The sequence below is a fragment of the Delphinapterus leucas genome, chromosome 1, assembly GCF_059928025.1.
Source record: "Delphinapterus leucas isolate spDelLeu-1000000601 "Yukka" chromosome 1, BTC_Dleu_Yukka2, whole genome shotgun sequence".
In the NCBI taxonomy this organism is placed as follows: domain Eukaryota; kingdom Metazoa; phylum Chordata; class Mammalia; order Artiodactyla; family Monodontidae; genus Delphinapterus; species Delphinapterus leucas.
In genome coordinates, this window is record NC_143129.1 from 82,035,710 (window position 1) to 82,054,731 (window position 19,022).

The 19,022-nt window shown below is 38.1% G+C and overlaps 1 protein-coding gene across 4 annotated transcripts in view; it reads left to right on the plus strand.

Annotated features, from left to right (window-relative positions):
• The first annotated feature begins 8,881 nt into the window (after nt 1-8,881).
• Nucleotides 8,882-19,022, plus strand: part of ARNT (aryl hydrocarbon receptor nuclear translocator) — a 64,302-nt gene continuing 54,161 nt past the window's right edge. For 3 of the 4 annotated variants that reach the window (XM_022564215.3, XM_022564217.3, XM_022564219.3), the window contains exon 1: nt 8,883-9,037. In XM_022564215.3, the coding sequence (XP_022419923.1) occupies nt 9,013-9,037 (25 nt within the window). In that variant the 5' untranslated portion in view covers nt 8,883-9,012. Of the gene's footprint in view, nt 9,038-19,022 lie in introns of all 4 variants that reach the window. The other variant, XM_022564216.3, reaches the window with a different exon arrangement.

Genomic DNA, 19,022 nt, shown 5'->3' on the forward strand with positions numbered 1-19,022 from the left:
TTATAGCAATTAAAAAATATTTTCAGTTTCCAAATTTCTTTTGAACTTGCCCGTACCATTTCAAATTGTGTGAAGGAACTGAGGGAAGGTAAGGGTATTATCTCTTTCTTTCCAGGAAAAACTAAAGCCTGAAACAAAACCACTCACTATAATAGGTACCATCTATTTAGTGATGGACCTTAAAACAAAATTGTTATATCTTTCTGTTTTGCATAATTATAAGTGTAATGTAAAGTCATAGTACATTCAAACATTACAGCCATACACACCAAAAGGTAGAAATCTCCTATTAATCCCACTCTCTAGAGATATACTATTAACAGTTTGGTGGATTTCTCCAGCTTCAATTTCTACACTTACCATAATTTATTATTATTTACAAAATAATACTTATTTTATGCCTTTTCATTTAACAGTATATCTTGGACATCTTTCCATTTTAATACATATAAATCCATTTCATTCTTTTTAATGGCTGCTGAGCACGCAGGTACTCCATTACATAGATATCCCATGGTCCATTTTCTCTATAAATAGGCATTTGGGCTGTCTCAAAATTTTTTTTTTAATTAATTTATTTATTTGTTTTTGGCTGCATTGGGTCTTCGTTGCTGCGCACAGACTTTCTCTAGTTGTGGTGAGCGGGGGCTACTCTTCGTTGTGGTGTGTGGGCTTCTCATTGCCGTGGCTTCTCTTGTTGCGGAGCATGGGCTCTAGGCGCGTGGGCTTCAGTACTTGTGGAACGCAGGCTTCAGTACTTGTGGCTCACAGGCTCTAGAGCTCAGGCTCAGTAATTGTGGTGCGCAGGCTTAGTTGCTCCGTGGCATCTTGCTCTGTGGGATCTTCCCAGACCAGGGCTCGAACCCGTGTCCCTTGAATTGGCAGGCGGATTCTTAACTGCTGCGTCACCAGGGAAGTCCCTTGAATTTCTTATTATTATACCAACATTGCAATGGATATCCTGTACATATATCTCTGGGTACTTGTGGAAATATTTTGTGGGATACATTCCTCAAAATATTAGAAATATAAATGCTGGGTTACAGGATATGAACATCCAGAATTTTAATAGGTATTGCCAAATTACACACTAAAATGGTTATAGCAATTTGTGCTTCATTCTTGTTTTTTTAACGGTGTCACCAATATAGATTACTTTCAATCTCTGAAATACTTGTCCATCCAACAGGCAAAAAATAATATCTTAGTTTCTTAGAAACTTGCATTTCCCTAAATACTATGGTATTTGAAGCTCTATTGTTTGAACATCTTTTGTAGATTTCCTGTAACCTATCCTTTCCCTTCTTTTAACTGGGCTATTCATCTTTCACTTACTGATTTGAAGAATATATGAATTCTTATATATTCTTATATATATATACATATAAATATATTTTAAAATATATTTTTACTTATAACTTTTTTTGATTTGTGCTTTTCCTAGTTCCTATCCTCTACCACTCCCAATCCCTCATATTTTTTGTGTGTGTTATAAATTTATTTATTTATTTGTTTTTGGGTCTTCGTTGCTGCGCGCGGGCTTTCTCTAGTTGCGGTGAGCACTTCGTTGCAGTGCTCGGGCTTCTCATTGCAGTGGCTTCTCTTGTTGCGGAGCGCAGCTCTAGGTGCACAGGCTTCAGTAGTTGTGGCTCGTGGGCTCAGTAGTTGTGGCACACAGGCTTAGCTGCTCCACGGCATGTGGGATCTTCCGGACCAGGGCTCGAACCCATGTCCCCTGCATTGGCAGGCGTATTCTTAACCACTGCGCCACCAGGGAAGTCCCAATCTCTAATTTTTGAATCTGCTCTTTATCAACATCAGCTTCCAGAATTCAACATCTTTTCTCAGCCCAATAACCTCTTTCTGGCTTCTCTTGTTTCCCTGAGCAGTCTCACCCCCTTCCAGACACTTGTAAACTGTACTTCTTCTGCAGCTCTAGAATCTTCCATTCCCAAGATACTGATCTAATTTGTCAGTCATTTCTCCAATTCTGGGTAAATTGCTCTGTTTCCTTTCTTTCCTCACGCTTCTGAGTATTGGCAGAGAAAGTAATAACAATGCTCCATAGTTTCACGAAAATTTATGCCTTCTCACTTTGGGCTCTCAGAGCATTTGACAATCTTTGTATTATACTTTTTTTTTTTACATCTTTATTAGAGTATAATTGCTTTACAATGATGTGTTAGTTTCTGCTCTATAGCAAAGTGAATCAGTTATACATATACATATGTTCCCATATCTCTTCCCTCTTGCGTCTCCCTCCCTCCCACCCTCCCTATCCCACCCCTCCAGGCGATCACAAAGCACCGAGCTAATCTCCCTGTGCTATGCGGCTGCTTCCCACTAGCTATCTATCTTAAGTATTCATACTTTTTTATCCATACACTTCCTAACCAATTGCCTACAGCTGTACAGCTACAACCAACACCACTTCTACATCTTATTCTCAGTAGAAGTTTCAGCTATTATTTCTCTTTGAGCATTGAAGCCATTGCACATGTGTTGTCAATTTCTCTTTCTTCTAGTTCAAAATGTTTATACATTTTCAGTAAAAGGGTGCCTTGGTTTTTCTGAGGCTAACACTTCCGCACGCAGCCCAACCTATCTCCTGGTCCCTACTAAGATCAGTCTTACTTGTTTTCTTGAGCACATATATTTTATTGCATTTTTAAATTGTATTTTTCATTTGCCCCTTTCCACAAGCTCAGTCTGTAGACATATTTTTATATCTCTACCCCTACCCTATGCCTCACCCCAAACTAATGTTTGATTATATTCTCTTAATTGCCGTATTTCTTGAGAAAATGGTGTATGCTAACAACCTGCCTGTATTTACTCACTTTCTATTCATGTCTCACTCATCTGAACTATGGTTTTCACTCCTTCTACTTCCCTTAGGTTTGTTCATCCTCATCTCTGAACATATGATGCTGTTTCTCAAACTCTTTTATCTTGAAATTCCTTTGGCTTCCATTGCCCTGTTCTTTCCAGGTTGCCTCTTCCTTCTTCTATAACCTGAAACAGGCATTGCTTTTTTTTTTTTTAATTGAAGTACAGTTGATTTACAATGTTGTATTAGTTTCTGATGTACAGCAAAGTGATTCTGCTATACATACATATATATATATTCTTTCTCATATTCTTTTCCATTATGGTTTATTACAGGATATTGAATAGAGTTCCCTGTGATCTACAGTGGGACCTTGTTGTTTATCTATTTTATATATAATAGTTTGTATCTGCTACTCTCAAACTCCTAACTTATCTCTTTTCCCTTTCCCCTTTGGTAACCATAAGTTTGTTTTCTATGTCTGTGAGTCTGTTGCTGTTTTGTAAATAAGTTCATTTGTATCACATCTTAGATTCCACATATATGTGTTATCATATGATATTTGTCTTTTTCTGAATTACTTCAGTATGATAACGACTAGGTTCATTCGTGTTGCTGCAAATGGTATTATTTCATTCTTTTTTTTTAATGACTGAGTAGTGTTCCATTGTATATATATACCACATGTTCTTCGTTCATTCATCTGTTGATGGACATTTAGGTTGCTTCCATGTCTTGGCTATTGTAAATAGTGCCGCTATGAACATTGGGATGCATGTATCTTCTCGAATTATAGCTTTGTCTGGTTATATGCCCAGGAGTGGGATTACTGGATCATATGGCAACTCTATTTTTAGCTTTTTAAGGAACCCCCGTACTGTTTTCCATTATGGCTGTACCAATTTACACTCCCACCAACAATGTAGGAGGGTTTCCTTTTTTCCACACCCTCTCCAGCATTTATTATCTGTAGACTTTTTAATGATGGCCATTCTGACTGGTGTGATGTGATACCTCATTGTAGGTTTGATTTGCATTTCTCTAATAATTAGCGAAGTTGAGGATATTTTCATGTGTCTGTTGGCCATCTGCATGTCTTCTTTGGAGAAATGTGAATTTAGGTCTTCGGCCCCTTTTTTTTTATTTCGGTATGCAGGCCTCTCACTGTTGTGGACTCTCCCGTTGCGGAGCACAGGCTCCGGACGTGCAGGCCCAGCGGCCATGGCTCACGGGCCCAGCCGCTCCGCGGCATGTGGGATCTTCCCTGACAGGGGCACGAACCCGCATCCCCTGCATCGGCAGGCGGACTCTCAACCACTGCGCCACCAGGGAAGCCCTTCTGCCCATTTTTGATTGGGTTCTTTTTTGTTATTGAGTTGTATGAGCTGTTTGTATATTTTGGAAATTAAGTCCTTGTTGGTCGCATTGTTTGCAAATATTTTCTACCATTCCATAGGTTGTTGTTTCATTTTGTTTATGGTTTCCTTTTCTGTGCAAAAGCTTATAAGTTTGATTAGGTCCCATTTGTTTATTTTTGCTTGTATTTCTATTGCTTTGGGAGACTGACATAAGAAAATGTTGCTACAATTTACATCAGAGAATGTTTTGCCTATGTTCTCTTCTAGGAGTTTTATGGTGTCATGTTTTATTAAATATATCTAAGTCTTTAAGCCATTTTAAGTTTATTTTTGTGTAGGGTGTGAAGGAGTGTTCTAACGTCATTGATTTACTTGTGACTGTAACAGGCATTTCTTGAGGTGTTCTTTGTGTCCTTTTTCTTACCTGTTTTAGTTTTTGTGCTATCATTCCTGCAACCACAAGTCTCTTGCAGCTGATGTACAAATTTAGGTCTAGGTCCTATCCTCTCTTTTGCACAGATGTCCTGTAATTCCATACGCTTAATAAGCATTTTTACCTGGTTTTCCCACCAAGCAATCCAACAACTGAACAAATCTGAACTTCCAGTTAGCATCTGTCTCTGTCATTGATATCATCCAAAAGACTTCTTTGACATCACAGCTTCCTTTCATTCCATATACAATTACATGGTAGGCCTTGTTGATTATTCTGTCACAACAGTATTTGTGGCAATCATTTTCTTTTCAGTTCCATTGACCTATGTCAAGTCCTTGTAATTTCTCCCCTGGATTTCTGAAAAAGTAGAATCCACCTAAGTGGATTTCCTGCTTGTAGTCTCTCCCCTCCCCAAAATAACCTGGATCAGTGTTCCTTAAAATTTTAACTTCGAGAAGTAGTATTTCCAGATAAAAGATGAATATTTTTAATTATAAATATGTCACATGCAATATTTAGAACACAATGATACTAAAAAAGTACTTGTTGTTTATCTGAAATTCAAATTGACTGGCCAGCTTATATTTTTATTAGCTAAATCTGGCAACTCTATCTGGATACACTAAGTAAAACTGATGTATCTGCAGACCACCATTTTAAGTAATTAAAAAAACTGGCTTAAAAAAAAAAAACTGGCTTACCATGAACTTACCAAAAAACTTGTGATAGTTAAAAATTTAATAGTAGTAATGGTAACTGTTTAATATTGGCAAGCTGAATACACGTGCAATAGGGCAGGTTTCACAGTGGACTTCTTAATTTTTATTTCTACTAAAATTAGAAAATCTAAATGCACAATGAGCTTGTCAGATATTGCAATGAGTGTTTGGTGGCTACTAGATAATTCCGAACAGTTGAATCTAGCGTGGATCTAGCATCATGAAGAGCTTCTAATTGAAGACAGCTTTTAGTAGTGTTAGATCCTAAGAAGAGCATATGGCAACCTAAAAAATTGAAGTTTCAAGTTGAGAAAGAGTAGGAGTTGTATTCAATTGCATGGATTGCATTCAGCTCTGAAAAGCATTTTTTCCATACAGCTGCAACATTTGGATGTGGTTGAAAATATGTTGAATAATGTGTCATCCATTTTTTTCTCTTAATAAGAAAGAAAATTATCATGTATTGGGAAATAATAAACTCCTGGAAGTAAAGGCATTTGCATAAAAGTCTGGTTTTCTTACAAAACCCTGATACTTTGTTTTTTTTTAAAAAATTAATTTATTTATTTTTGGCTGTGCCGGGTCTTTGTTGCTGCGCACAGGCTTTCTCCAGTTGCAGAGAGGGTGTGGTACTCTTCCTTGTGGTGCATGGGCTTCTCATTGCGGTGGCTTCTCTTGTTGCGGAGCACAGGCTCTAGGCGCATGGGCTTCAGTAGTTGTGGCTTGCGGGCTCTAGAATGCAGGCTCAGTAGTTGTGGCACACAGGCTTAGTTGCTCCACAGTATGTGGGATCTTCCCGCACTAGAGCTTGAACCCGTGTCCCCTGCATTGGCAGGCAGATTCTTAACCACTGCACCACCAGGAAAGTCCCGAAAAATCCTGATACTTTGTTCTTAACATTAAAAATCATGGCATTTAGAATTTGAAGTAATAATTCAGGTTAATAAAAAAAATGAAAATGTTGCTCAGATAAGCCATTTGAACAAGTCTACTTGGAAAAATTAAAATAGTTTCTGTTAGCATTTTCTGTATAGTAAAGAAGGGATTTTTACTCCAGCCCTTATTTAGAAACTTGTGAGAGCACCTTCCCCATTACTGGCCTCCATACTTTATTGTGGAAAAAGCAGTGTTCTAACATTTGCCTGTTTCTTCTCAATGATTATGCTTACTGGCTGCTATTATTATATACATTACTATGTTTACAGTTTACACTACTTTGTTATATGTTGAATCAGAATCAGGAGAAATATTGTTTGACTACCAATGTTCTCTGAATAAAACACGAAGTGGACTGACATTTTGCTTATTGTAGGAATAATATCCTTTGTACACCCAAAGCTACAACCCCATCAGTTTTTTTTTGCGGGGGTACGCGGGCCTCTCACCGCTGCGGCCTCTCCCATTGCAGAGCACAGGCTCCGGACGCACAGGCTCAGCGGCCACGGCTCACGGGCCCAGCCGCTCCGCGGCATGTGGGATCCTCCAGGACCGGGGCACGAACCCGTGTCCCCTCCATCGGCAGGCGGACTCTCAACCACTGCTCCACCAGGGAAGCCCACAAAATAATTTTTTAAGTGAAAATTTTTCTAAATGAAAATGTCTTCTTCTATAAGCTGAATTTTTAATGATAAACCAAACAGGAAATTTCTGGGCATCTTTCCTTGTGTACCACATATACACTGTGAAATGATTCATATTGTGTAAATCAGTGCGTCCACTCATAAGATAAACGTCTGTTTAGCAAGTACAGGGTGATACTGCCCTTTCATGTTGTATACCATGATTTTGTATGATACTGATATTTGATTAGGGATTTTTGCCAAGAGCTTGTTATACTTTCTCCAAGCAAAATATTTATTATTAACTGTGTAGCTAGTTGCACAAGTTATCTCTGAAACAAAGTGACCTTTACCATTTTTTTTAAAAATGAGGGAGGTAACTTGATCTTTTTTTATCCACAAGTTCATCTATTTCATTCTGGAAAACATTGCTTTTATTCCAGAAAAATACATTTCTTGGCAATGAGGTTATTGTATTTGGGTCAAAACTGACTTGAAGGCTTTGATGGCTTTCCAAGTCATTGACAAAATTTCCTAACAGTCGAGGTGTAGTGGGCAAGGGACAAATGGATGCTAGCCCAATAAAATCCAATTTTTAGATCTTCATAGTTGTACTTCCTATTTACTGTTTATTTTTTGTTGCTTGGATCAACTTACCACATTTAAAGCCACATAATAATTCATATTCTATATCTGCACTGCAGTCTTGTTTAATAGCTAGCTACCTTTAATACGTAATTTGAATTGAAGTACTTGTTACCTTTTTTCACCACTACTTCTAATGCTTCAATGTACTTCATTTGAGTGAATGATTTTTCTCTTTCTGGTGAATTGGAAATATAATACAACAAAATGGTAAATAAAAATTTAATTTTAACAAATGTAAACAATAATATATGAATTATGTTAAAATACCTTGGCTGAGATAAACTATACTGATAACTAAATGAGGGAAATGGATCTGTGTAATCTTTGTAGTACATATACAACCTACAAGAATTCAAAGATGCTCAATAGCATAATGGGATTTCTGTTAAAATTAGAATAAATTTATGTTAGACAATTTGTGAAAGATGTGAAGAGGTAGTACACTGTAGTGCTAAAACAGGGGGATGGGTGGAATATATTCCCAGAGTCAGCCTTCTTCAGTTTGCCTCCTAAAACACTACTTACCAGCTGGGTGTCCCTTGCTTAACCTCTTTGCTTCTGTTTCCTTATCTGCAAAATGTAAATAATAGAATCTACCTCACAGTGTTGTTATGAGGATTAAATAAGTACTTATAAAGCAGTGTGGACAGTGTCCGGCTCGAAGTGCTCAATGCTTCCTATTATTAGAAAATACATCTGTGCAATCATCTTGCCACTTCTCTACTAAAAACCTGTCACTATGTCCCTATCGTTGATCAAAGGAAGTTATCCCACTCTTAATCAAAATACATTGCCTCCTGTTTTGGCTGTCGGTATCTCTCCTACCAGACATAAGCGCCCAGATCCTCTTACACTACCAGTTCTATAGCAGGCATTCAAAACTTGCTGAACTTTTTCCCAATAGGGACAAAGGTCCTTAAAAGAGGAAAAAACTAGAAAGGATTACAAATCACGAAGTGAAGTTTAAGCAGTAGGGCACCTAAAGAAGATTTACAAAACAAATCATCTGCAGAGTGGCCAACCAGGCGAATCCACCACCCAGCGAAGCTTTTTAGTAAAATTATTTTTCACTGACGTCACTAGATCGCTGACCTCTAAGGTAGAAGAGGCGGAATTAGAGAGACAGCTGGACTTCTTCCTCGCCCTCCCTCCTCCACTGGACTGGCTGGCAGCTCCGTGGCCAGCCCTGCTTCTGGTCGTTTTGCGATTCTATTGGTCAGTTTTCCCGAGGAGGCTGGCCTTGGGATGACCCCGCCCCCTGTAGGGGCGGGTCTCTCCGTCGTAGGGGCTGGGGACGGTGGGGCGGGGGGCGGTTGCTGCAGCCGCCATCTTGGATTCCGCGGTAGCATTGGCGGCAGTACGGCGCCGCGTCTGGGGAGTGGCTCTCCCCTCCCCCTCCCCCCGGTTCCTTGGCGGTGGCTCCTCCCACTGGGGGGGTGCGGCGGCGGTGGCATCTACAGCTATGGCGGCGACTACTGCTAACCCCGGTGAGGAGACGGAGGACTGGGGTGCCTCTCAAGGAGGAGGGGCTGAAGGGGTTGGCAACTGGGTAGACCCAGCGCTGAGGGGCCGTAGTTGGGGCTGAGGGCGCTGAGACGCGTGGGGGTGGCTACGGGGCGGTGGGGGAGGGGAGTGACCTGGGGGAGGGCCCGCCCCTGGGGAACAGGGGAGACCCGAGGTGGAGGGAGGGAGCAGGCGGGTGGGAGTTGGGGATTCCTTGCCCCGAGTTCTGTTTGAGCAGCTGTCCGTGCGGGGCTGGCCCGCCTCCACTCTTGTGGCGGCTTTCTGGTGTGCGATGTAGTCCTCTTTCAGCCTTCTGCCCACTGTGGACCTGCTTGATGCCGAATAACTGTGGGCAGTGTGGCTCGTTTTACTTTAAAGGTAGTTGGGACTCATAGGATCACGTTGCTGTTTAGCTGAGGTGTTACTTCCAAACGTTTAGATTTTAAATTTTAAAAATCTTTGAATTCATACTCAGTTTCTTAAAAAAAAAAAGCTGTACCTCCTCCCTCCCTATCCGAGGGCTATCCTTTGAAACTGGCGTTTATGTATTAAGAGGTGCCTCTAGTGTCATTAGCTGCTGAAGGCAGAGGTTTGTGTAATGTTTGAGTTACAGGATAGATCTTGCCAACAGCAAGCATCCAGGACCCAGATTTAAATCTTGTTAGGTGGGTCAAGGGAGTTCCCATTCTTCAAGAAAAGTTCAGTTCATGCTATTTCTCAATGAACATCTCTTCTAAAGTGGGAGCTTGAACGTTAAAAATCTAGTCAGTCATGTCTAAAAGATGGAATGGGGTGTAGTGCAGCAGCAGGTCTAGACAGATCAGGTCTTCAAATTCCTAGTCCCAGTCCTCTTTCCAGTACATTACAGTTATTTCTCCCTAGGAAGTATTTCATTTAAGGGATCCTAGTTTACTTTGCTGACCTTGGCTATTCCCCAGAAATCCTTATCTTTGATAGCCTTAGAAAAGAAGTGAGAGGTGGGGGTGAATAACTTGAAAATATGGTAGTGGGAAGGATTCACTGCTGTTCCCTTGTTAAAACTTAAATTGGATTTTTTTTCGTGTCTCTGAAAGGCAGTAGTATTTTACAGTACTCAGCTTTTGCTATTACAATTGAATCACTGAAATTTACTGTCTTTCCTACCATGTTTCTGGGAACAGACCTATTTAAAGAAGTTAATTTGTCACATGTCAATATCATATTTTTAAATATTTTAAGAGGAAAAGGAGATAAAGTTAATGGCTAAAATTGCATTGCAGGAAGTGCTGAGTGATGGAATAAAATCGGAAAGATGCTATTACTATGGCAGACCTGACCTTGAAGTAAAATAACCTGTTAACTAGGGAGTAAATAAACAAGATTTTAAACTGATAACACATTGCAAAATACTTATATAACCCTAGTCAAGTTGCAAAGCATTTCTCTTATTAAGAGGTGGCCTGGGTAAACAAGTTTAGTGCATATGTCAGAAGCTTTTTTCCCAGCAGTGTGGGTGGGGTTGCTTTATTTTGTTTTGTTTTTTAAACAACAGTAACCAGAATGACAATCTCTTGACCACATTTTCATTAGCTGATCAATATCAACTTAAAACTGTAAGCAGAAAATAACATTCATTTGTGCAGAATCCTTGCTTATGATGAAACAGTTACTTTGTTTATTGCTCTTTGGCAGCCTACTTCTGCAGTTTTTAGGGTTCTTTTTTTGCGGGCCTCTCACTGTTGTGGCCTTTCCCGTTGCGGAGTACAGGCTCAGCGGCCATGGCTCACAGGCCTAGCCGCTCCGCTCGGCATGTGGGACCTTCCCGGACCAGGGCACGAACCCGTGTCCCCTGCATCTGCAGGCGGACTCTCAACCACTGCGCCACCAGGGAAGCCCTAGGGTTCTTTTTCGATGTTGGATAATTCTTCCATCTCTTACAAGTTATTGATCCCAAATTCAACACATGATAATTAAATTAGAAAGTGCATTTTCTTCCTTCAATTCTCGTTTTGCCCCTTTGTATCAAAAGGAAGAGATCATAGCTGCATTGTGGAGTTTTGATAGCCTGTTCCTTTTGGGAAATGAGGACCATAAATGTAGGGACACAGGGTGGAAATGAACTGTGCTCAGTGAAAAGAAAGTAAATGGTTTTCAGGTCAGAATTCTTTGTTGCATGGTCAAACCTTTAATCCTTAGAGTCATTTTAGGGACTAGGGACATCAGACTGATTTCTTTTGAGTTTTTTCTACTTTGTCATTTTGCTAGTTAAGCTTCCCTATGGTTCTTGTTTGTTCTGTCCTCACATATGTCTGCAAAGAATTTTGGTGATAATTATTTAACTCTTCTAAGCTTCATTTAAGTTAATCCTTAGTGTTAACAACAATACTTGATGATCATTTTAGTTGTATTTAGAGTTTGATTTAGAGACTGTTGGTGTCCCTTCAGGGTCTTGCAGGGGACCTGGTTCCTTTGCATTTTTCTCTATGTCTTAACATGGTGCTGGATCAAAAGAAGAGTAAGATATAGTTTATACTCCACAATCTAAGAGTTATGTTGAAATAATAGCTCTAATGTGGTGGTGGCTTTTTTCTGCGTAATTGATAATTCTTCATATTCTATTATTTTTCACTAATTCTACTTACCAGTGGCAAGATAAATGAGTGGGTAGGTGGTCCATGAAATCTTAGGCTATATCTTTCTTGTCTACATAATACTAAAAATTTTGAGAAACATTTAAAAAATTGCACGTGTGATTTGTAATGCATCAGCTAAGGCACTGTTTGGGAACAGATTAGTTATTTCATTTATAATTCAGTATTCAAACCAGAGATGTGAATGAATTTTTAGGAGTGCAGTTTTCTCCTTCCTTGATTCTGGTGTTCTCTTTCCGAGGGACCTCTTTTTGTGGTATTAGGTACCATTTATTGTGGGTAGAGAACGGGTAGAAGGCAAAGGAAGGAACACTTGTTTGGGTTTGTAAGGCTGACACTTAGGAAAACTTTTTTTTTCCACATAATTTTTACCTTCATAAATTATAGTTTTTGAAGCATCAATTAGCAGAATTCTTACCCATTACCTTTACTTAACCTTTTTCAGATACAGGAAAATAGGAATTTATGCAGTATAAAATTACAATGCCAAGATACTTTAAAAATTATATTCTATTGCAAAAACCTATTTCAAAAGTGTTTAAATATAGTTTACTAATTCAGCAATTGAAATACAATTAACATTTTTGAAAAAGAACCTTAATCCATATACTTTTTATGCTGTTTGAATTGTGGCACCAAACTGAATCTTTTCTGTTTTTTTAGAAATTAAGAAGTAGATACTTCTGCATTCTTGGAACTCTAATTTTCTTGTTGTTTTGAAATAGTGGTCTCTCACTTTAGTTTTTTTGCATTCCAGTCCTACTCTTCTACTCAAACAATCCACTAACAGATGTGAGAATATGTTGTTTCATGGATGTTTTGTGGAAGTCTTTTGTGGTTGTCTGCTATGGATGACTTTCTTCTAAGGCAGTAACAGTAGGGATTTCCACAGTACCAAGTGGTGGTTGATCTTCAAAAAACTAAATTGCAACACTCAAGGAAACTAAACACTTTTTCCTTGATTTTACTTAGGTTATGACATTTGGGGCATATTTAATTTCAAAACTAGTAAAATTTGAATCCTTAATTGTAGAAACTATCTTTGGAACCATCTTTTTTTTCCCCCTTCAGGCTATTTACAATATTTATTTTAAATGTTAATTCCCTGGTGGTATAGTCCTGTATAGAGGTGCAAGGGTGACATTTCTGTCAGTGCTATCCAGTGTCTCTGTGGTTGTATAGCTGATCTTATTTAGATGTAACAGTAAAGGAATACATTTAAAGCTCTTGTGATATGCAAGGCCTGAGCTCAGTGGAGTCTATTTGGGCCCATCACCCACACCCAATGATAGGCCCTGCCTGTACAGCCATCTGTTTCTAAGAATGCTGCCTAATATGCCGTGATGATTTCAATAAGTAGACATCAACGAATATTGGAGTTGGATTCAAGATAACTCCTATCATTTTACATGTAAGAAAACAAACCTAGAGAGAGGAACTGGCACATTTATTAAACATCTATTAAGTTCTTACTATATGCCAGGCTACACTTTCCTGTTTTGTTGGCTATTCTGTATGTTAGAAACCATCTCTTAGTTTCCAAATAAATTCTCTAAATTTGCATCTTTTCATCGTTTCTTCGTTTTGTATTTGTCCCTTCACATTTTCTCTAGTTGAGTAGACAAACTAAGTTTATGACTTCAACAACTTAATTAGCATTTAAGTTCCATGAGTAGGACCTTTACCTCCCTCGTTCACCACAGCACCCTACTGCTCCCAGGGGTGCCTAGTACGTAGGACTACAGTTCAGTAATTGTTTGTTGTATAAATGAATGTTGTAAAACCTGGCATTGGAGGTTCATATCTTTATGCACTGTTAATATGAAAATACCTTTGAAAGGATAACACTAATTAAACCATTAACATCATGAATTAATTTATAATAGCTAACAATAATTATATGCCAGATATTCTAAATATATTACCTCACTTAATATTCATATATTTATCTCATTTAATCTTTTTCTTTAAAAAAAGTTATTTATTTATTTTTTTAATTTTAGCTGCGTCTGGTCTTAGTTGTGGCGCACAGACTCCAGAGCACACAGGCTCAATAGTTGTGGCATGTGGACTCTCTAGTTGTGGCGCAGAGGCTCAGTAGTTGCGGTGCGCGGACTTAGTTGCCCTGCGGCATGTGGGATCTTAGTTGCCTGACCAGGGGTCGAACCTGGGTCCCCTGCATTGGAAGGCGGATTCTTAATCGTTGGACCACCAGGGAAGTCTCCTCATTTAATCTTTACAAGACTCCTATGAGGTATATATTAATATTCTTGTTTTCAGATGAGGAAACTGAGGCACAGAGTGAATAATTAGTTTGTCTGAAGTCACATAGCTGGTAGGGGGTAGAGACAGTTTTTTTGGGGGGGTGGGTAGAGACATTTTGATTGCTGGCAGTCTGTCTACACAAATTTTCTTTTATAGGAGTTTTTTTTTTCTTTTTTTAAATTAAAATATAGTTGATGTACAATATTATATGTTTCAGGTGTACAACATGGTGACTCACAATTTTAAAGGTTTTATTCCATTTATAGTTATTATTAAATATTGGCTGTATGCCCTTTGTTGTACTATAGATCCTTGTAGCTTATTTATTTTATATATAGTAGTTTGTAGCTCTTAATCCCCTACCCTTATCTTGTCTCTCCCCTCTTCCTTCTCCCTACTAGTAACCACTAATTTGTTTTCTATATCTGTGAGTCTGTTTCTTGTTTGTTACATTCAGGAGTATGTATTATTTTTTAGATTCCACATATAAGTGATATCATACATTGTTGTCTTTCTCTGTTTGACTTATTTCACTTAATACCCTCCAAGTCCATCCATGTTTTTGCAAATGGCAAATTTTCATTCTTTTTTATGGCTGAGTAGTATTCTGTTGTATATATGTACTACATCTTCTTTACCCATTTGTCTGTTGATGGACACTTAGGTTGCTTCCATATCTTGGCAATTGTAAATAATGCTGCTATGAACATTGGAGTACAAGTATCTTTTGAATTAGTGTTTTGTTTTGGGTTTTTTTGGATAAATTCCCCCTAGTGGGATTGCTGGGTCATATGGTACTTTAATTTTTAGTCTTTTTTGGGAAACCTCCATACTGTTTTGCACAGTGGCTACGCCATTTTACATTTCCACTAACAGTGTCTGAGGGTTCCTATTTTTCCACATCCTCACCAACATTTATTATTTGTGGTCTTTAGACCGTATTCTTTTTTTTTTTTTTTGTGATACGCAGGCCTGTCACTGTTGTGGCCTTTCCCGTTGCAGAGCGCAGGCTCAGCAGCCATGGCTCATGGTCCCAGCCGCTCCACGGCATGTGGGATCCTCCCGGACCGGGGCTCGAACCCGTGTCCCCTGCATCGGCAGGCGGACTCTCAACCACTGCACCACCAGGGAAGCCCTAGACAGTATTCTTAATTACTAAGTTATAAGACTTTCTCCATTGTGACTTAAAGTCACTTCCTACAGAAATGTGGCACAATGGATACTTTTTGAGGAGGAGGAGGGTGGGGTATTGTCTTTTTTAGTAGATGAAGAAGGTGAAATACCGTGTCCGACAGCCAGGATGGCACAGTTACTTGGATGGAGAAGTGAGTGCAAGGTGCTGAAAAAGTTGCTGGAAGAGTGTTGCAGTTCCTAAAATCTTTTCTGTAACTTCTTGTATTCTTTCTTCATAGTTGTTTTTCACCTCTTTAAATAACTTTTACTGGAATCCTTAACGCTTACTGGAATCCTTCTGCTAGTTCTTCATACCCCATAATTGTCCCTTTTTGATGAACTTCTTGTTTTTGGCTTCAGAGACACTGCATTGCTTGTTCTTTCTCACTGACTCTTCCTTCTTTGTTCCTTAGGCCTGCTCATTTTCTTTTTCTTGTTCATTATGCTTCTCCTTTTCTAGTCTCACTCCTGGGACTGGAACTCTTAATTGATTAATTAATTAGTAAGCCAGTCAACTTCCTTCATTTCTATTTGCCCACCTACCTGCCTCAATTAAACATTTATTTGGTAACTACTGTATCTCCTTCCCTCATTTATCTTTTATATATTGAAGACTCTAAAATTTTTATTTGTCTTCTCACATAAGCTTCTTTTCCTGTATTTTCATCTATTTAAAAAAAACTTTATTTGAATAACTGTAACATGTTATTTATATATATATATATATATATATATATATAGTCACCAGTATCTCCTTCAGATCTGCTGACCTTCCTAACTTTTCTGTATCTTTTGTGACTATTGCAGTTTTTCCAGTTCCCCAGGTTAAGCAATTAGATGTGTTTGGATTCTTTTATGTATTTATCTGATTTGTTATCACATCTTGTTTTTTTTTGCATTTAAAAAAAGCATTTTTAAACATATAAGGATATTAAAACATATAAAACATTTTAACCATATAAAATATATACCCAAAATAGATGTATTTATTAATTTTTTAAAATTGATTTTTATTGGATTATAGTTGCTTTACAATGTTGTGTTAGTTTCTGCTGTACAGCAAAGTGTATCCGTTATACATATATGTATATCTACTCTTTTTTAGATTCTTTTCCCATATAAGTCATTACAGAGTATTGAGTATAGTTCCCTGTGCTATATAAGTAGGTTCTTAATTAGTTATCTGTTTTATATATAGTAGTGTGTATATGTCAATCCCAATCTCCCAAATTATCCCTCTCCCCCTTTCCCCCTTGGCAACCATAAGTTTGTTTTCTACATCTGTGATTCTTAAAATAGATTTATTTAAACATATATATGTTAAAAATTATTTTAATAAAAATTACCCATGCATATATTTAATGACAGTGTTACATGATTTGTTATAAAAACAGCAGTCCTCTACCCCTTCTCTCAGCTTCTTCTCCCCAATGACATCCATTTTTATTTCTTTTAACCAAACTTAACTTTTGATTAAATAAAATGTCCCAGAAGTAAAAGGCAAGAGTTTTCAAATTGAAGGAGCCAGAACAATGAATGAAAAACTCACCCACTCAAGGCACATTATTATGAAATTTCAGCATCAGATACAAAGAGTATCCTATAAGCTCCAGAGAGAAGAAAATTGGTCAGTTAAAAATAAGAAGGGGGCTTCCCTGGTGGCGCAGTGGTTGAGAGTCCGCCTGCCGATGCAGGGGACACGGGTTCGTGCCCCGGTCCGGGAAGATCCCACATGCCGCGGAGTGGCTGGGCCCGTGAGCCATGGCCGCTGAGCTTGCGCGTCCGGAGCCTGTGCTCCGCAGCGGGAGAGGCCACAACAGTGAGAGGCCCGCGTACCGCAAAAAAAATAAATAAGGAATCAGATTAGTTTTGCTTCTCAGTAGTCACACTGGAAGATAGATGACAATGGAGCAATGCCTTCAAAAATCTGAGGGAAAGTAATCTCCAACTTAGAATTCCATACCTAGGCAAACTGTCAGTTAGTGAAGTGGAAGAAAGATATTTTCACATACCCAAGGTCTCCCTTATACTCTTTCTCAGGAACTTACTAGGGGATGAGATTTACCAATAGGCGAGAGTAAACCAAGAAAGAGGAAACATGGAATACAGGAAAGAAGCAGTAGAACAGGATACGTCCATTTTGCATACATTGCTGTTAGTTTCCCTGTTTTCAGTATTGTAACCTCACTTTCAAATTTGTCTGGTGTTCCCCAGTCCAGAGGACCTCTGGTTTACACTCTTCAGAGAATAAATCAGTTTTTTGACTGGGTGATGGAGGGGCATTTTCCCTGCTGGAAGGGACAGGGAGAGGATCTGGGAATCCACCTGCTGCTTAAAAACAGATATCAAACTAATCCTTTTTATTTTAGCTTTCATTTGCCCTGCCTTCTACACCCCCACCTCATTTTTGATTAGTTTCCCTGCTTCTATTCAAATTTTAAATCTGTCAAATTAATCTTTTAATTTACATTTTCTTCTTGTCACTCTGACTTAATAATATATTTTGTCTTTCAGTTGCTTATTGAATCAGATTTAAGATTTCATCTTGGCATTCAAGGCCTTCTTACAGTTGGCTAGCATTTGACATATTTTCTCCTGAATACAGACTTTATGCTCTTTATAGGCCTGTTTCCCTGCACCTCCTCACAGCTATGTTCATACCTCCCTTATGATTTGCTCATGTTCTTTTGTCTATGTGGAATGTCTTTTTCCTCTTCTTTAGTTTTTCTGAGGTCCAGCTTGACCAACTTTTCTGAAACTTCCTGGCTGGCTGGCTGGCTGGTAGCTTTATTTCCTTTAGTTTTTCCTTCCTATTGAGTACCTTCTCTGTGCTAGGGAGTGTGTCAGACCTTAATTTAAACCATCTCAATTATCTTTTTTTTCTCTAAATTTCTCTATCCTTTAGATCCCATAAAAACCTATTATTGAAAGTATGGAATTTATTTTTTATGGGAAAATTTTGTTTTTTCTTAGGAAAGTTACATATATTAGCTATTTAAAATTTAACTGGAAAAAGTTAATAGTAATAACATATAAAGTAAACTCAGTTTTACTAATGATAGAGAAATCCACATCAAACCAACAATGATCATCATTTTATACCTGGAAAATTAGTAAAAATTTGAAGATTGCTAAGGTCCAGTGCTGTTGGAGGTATGGATAATTTGATACCATTGGTGAGGTTCTTAATTGGTATGACCTTCTTGGAGGGTAATGGGCAGTTTTAAATATGCTCCTTTAGATCCAGCGAGTCATTTTTAGAAATTTTTTAGTTGTAGGTAATACTGGCATCTTTGCTTAAAGATATACAAGGATATTCATTGAAACATTATTTATGATAATGATAGTTTGAATGTCATAAATGTGTACGTTTGTACTATGAAATACTGTATAACTTAAAAAGAATGAGCTAACAGTATTTATTGACATGATATACCTTCCAAGATACATTGTTAATTGGAAAAAAATAAAAGTTTCAGAATAAATATAATATGGTCCCTCTCCTTTGTTATATAAAAATTGCTAAAACCCTGTAATATATGGTGTATAGAAAAAGGTCTGGAAGGATTCATATCAAAATGTTAACAGCAGTTTCCCATGGGGGAAGCTGGGGTATATGTGTGGAGGATTTTACTTTTGACTGCTTCTGTATTGAGTATTTTTAGAGACGTCTACATCTGAGTTTCTGTATATCCATATTTTAATATATTACTTTTGTAATGTAAAAATTAGTAATGGCAAAACCAGTTAACAAATTGGTGTTCGATATATTTTTACAAAGCTACTATTTAAGGCGTACTTTACAATGTGTCAGGCACTATTCACATGCAGTATCTAATTTAATCTTCCCCAAAGGTAGGTACTGTTATTAGCTACATTTTACAGATAAACCCTGAGAGAT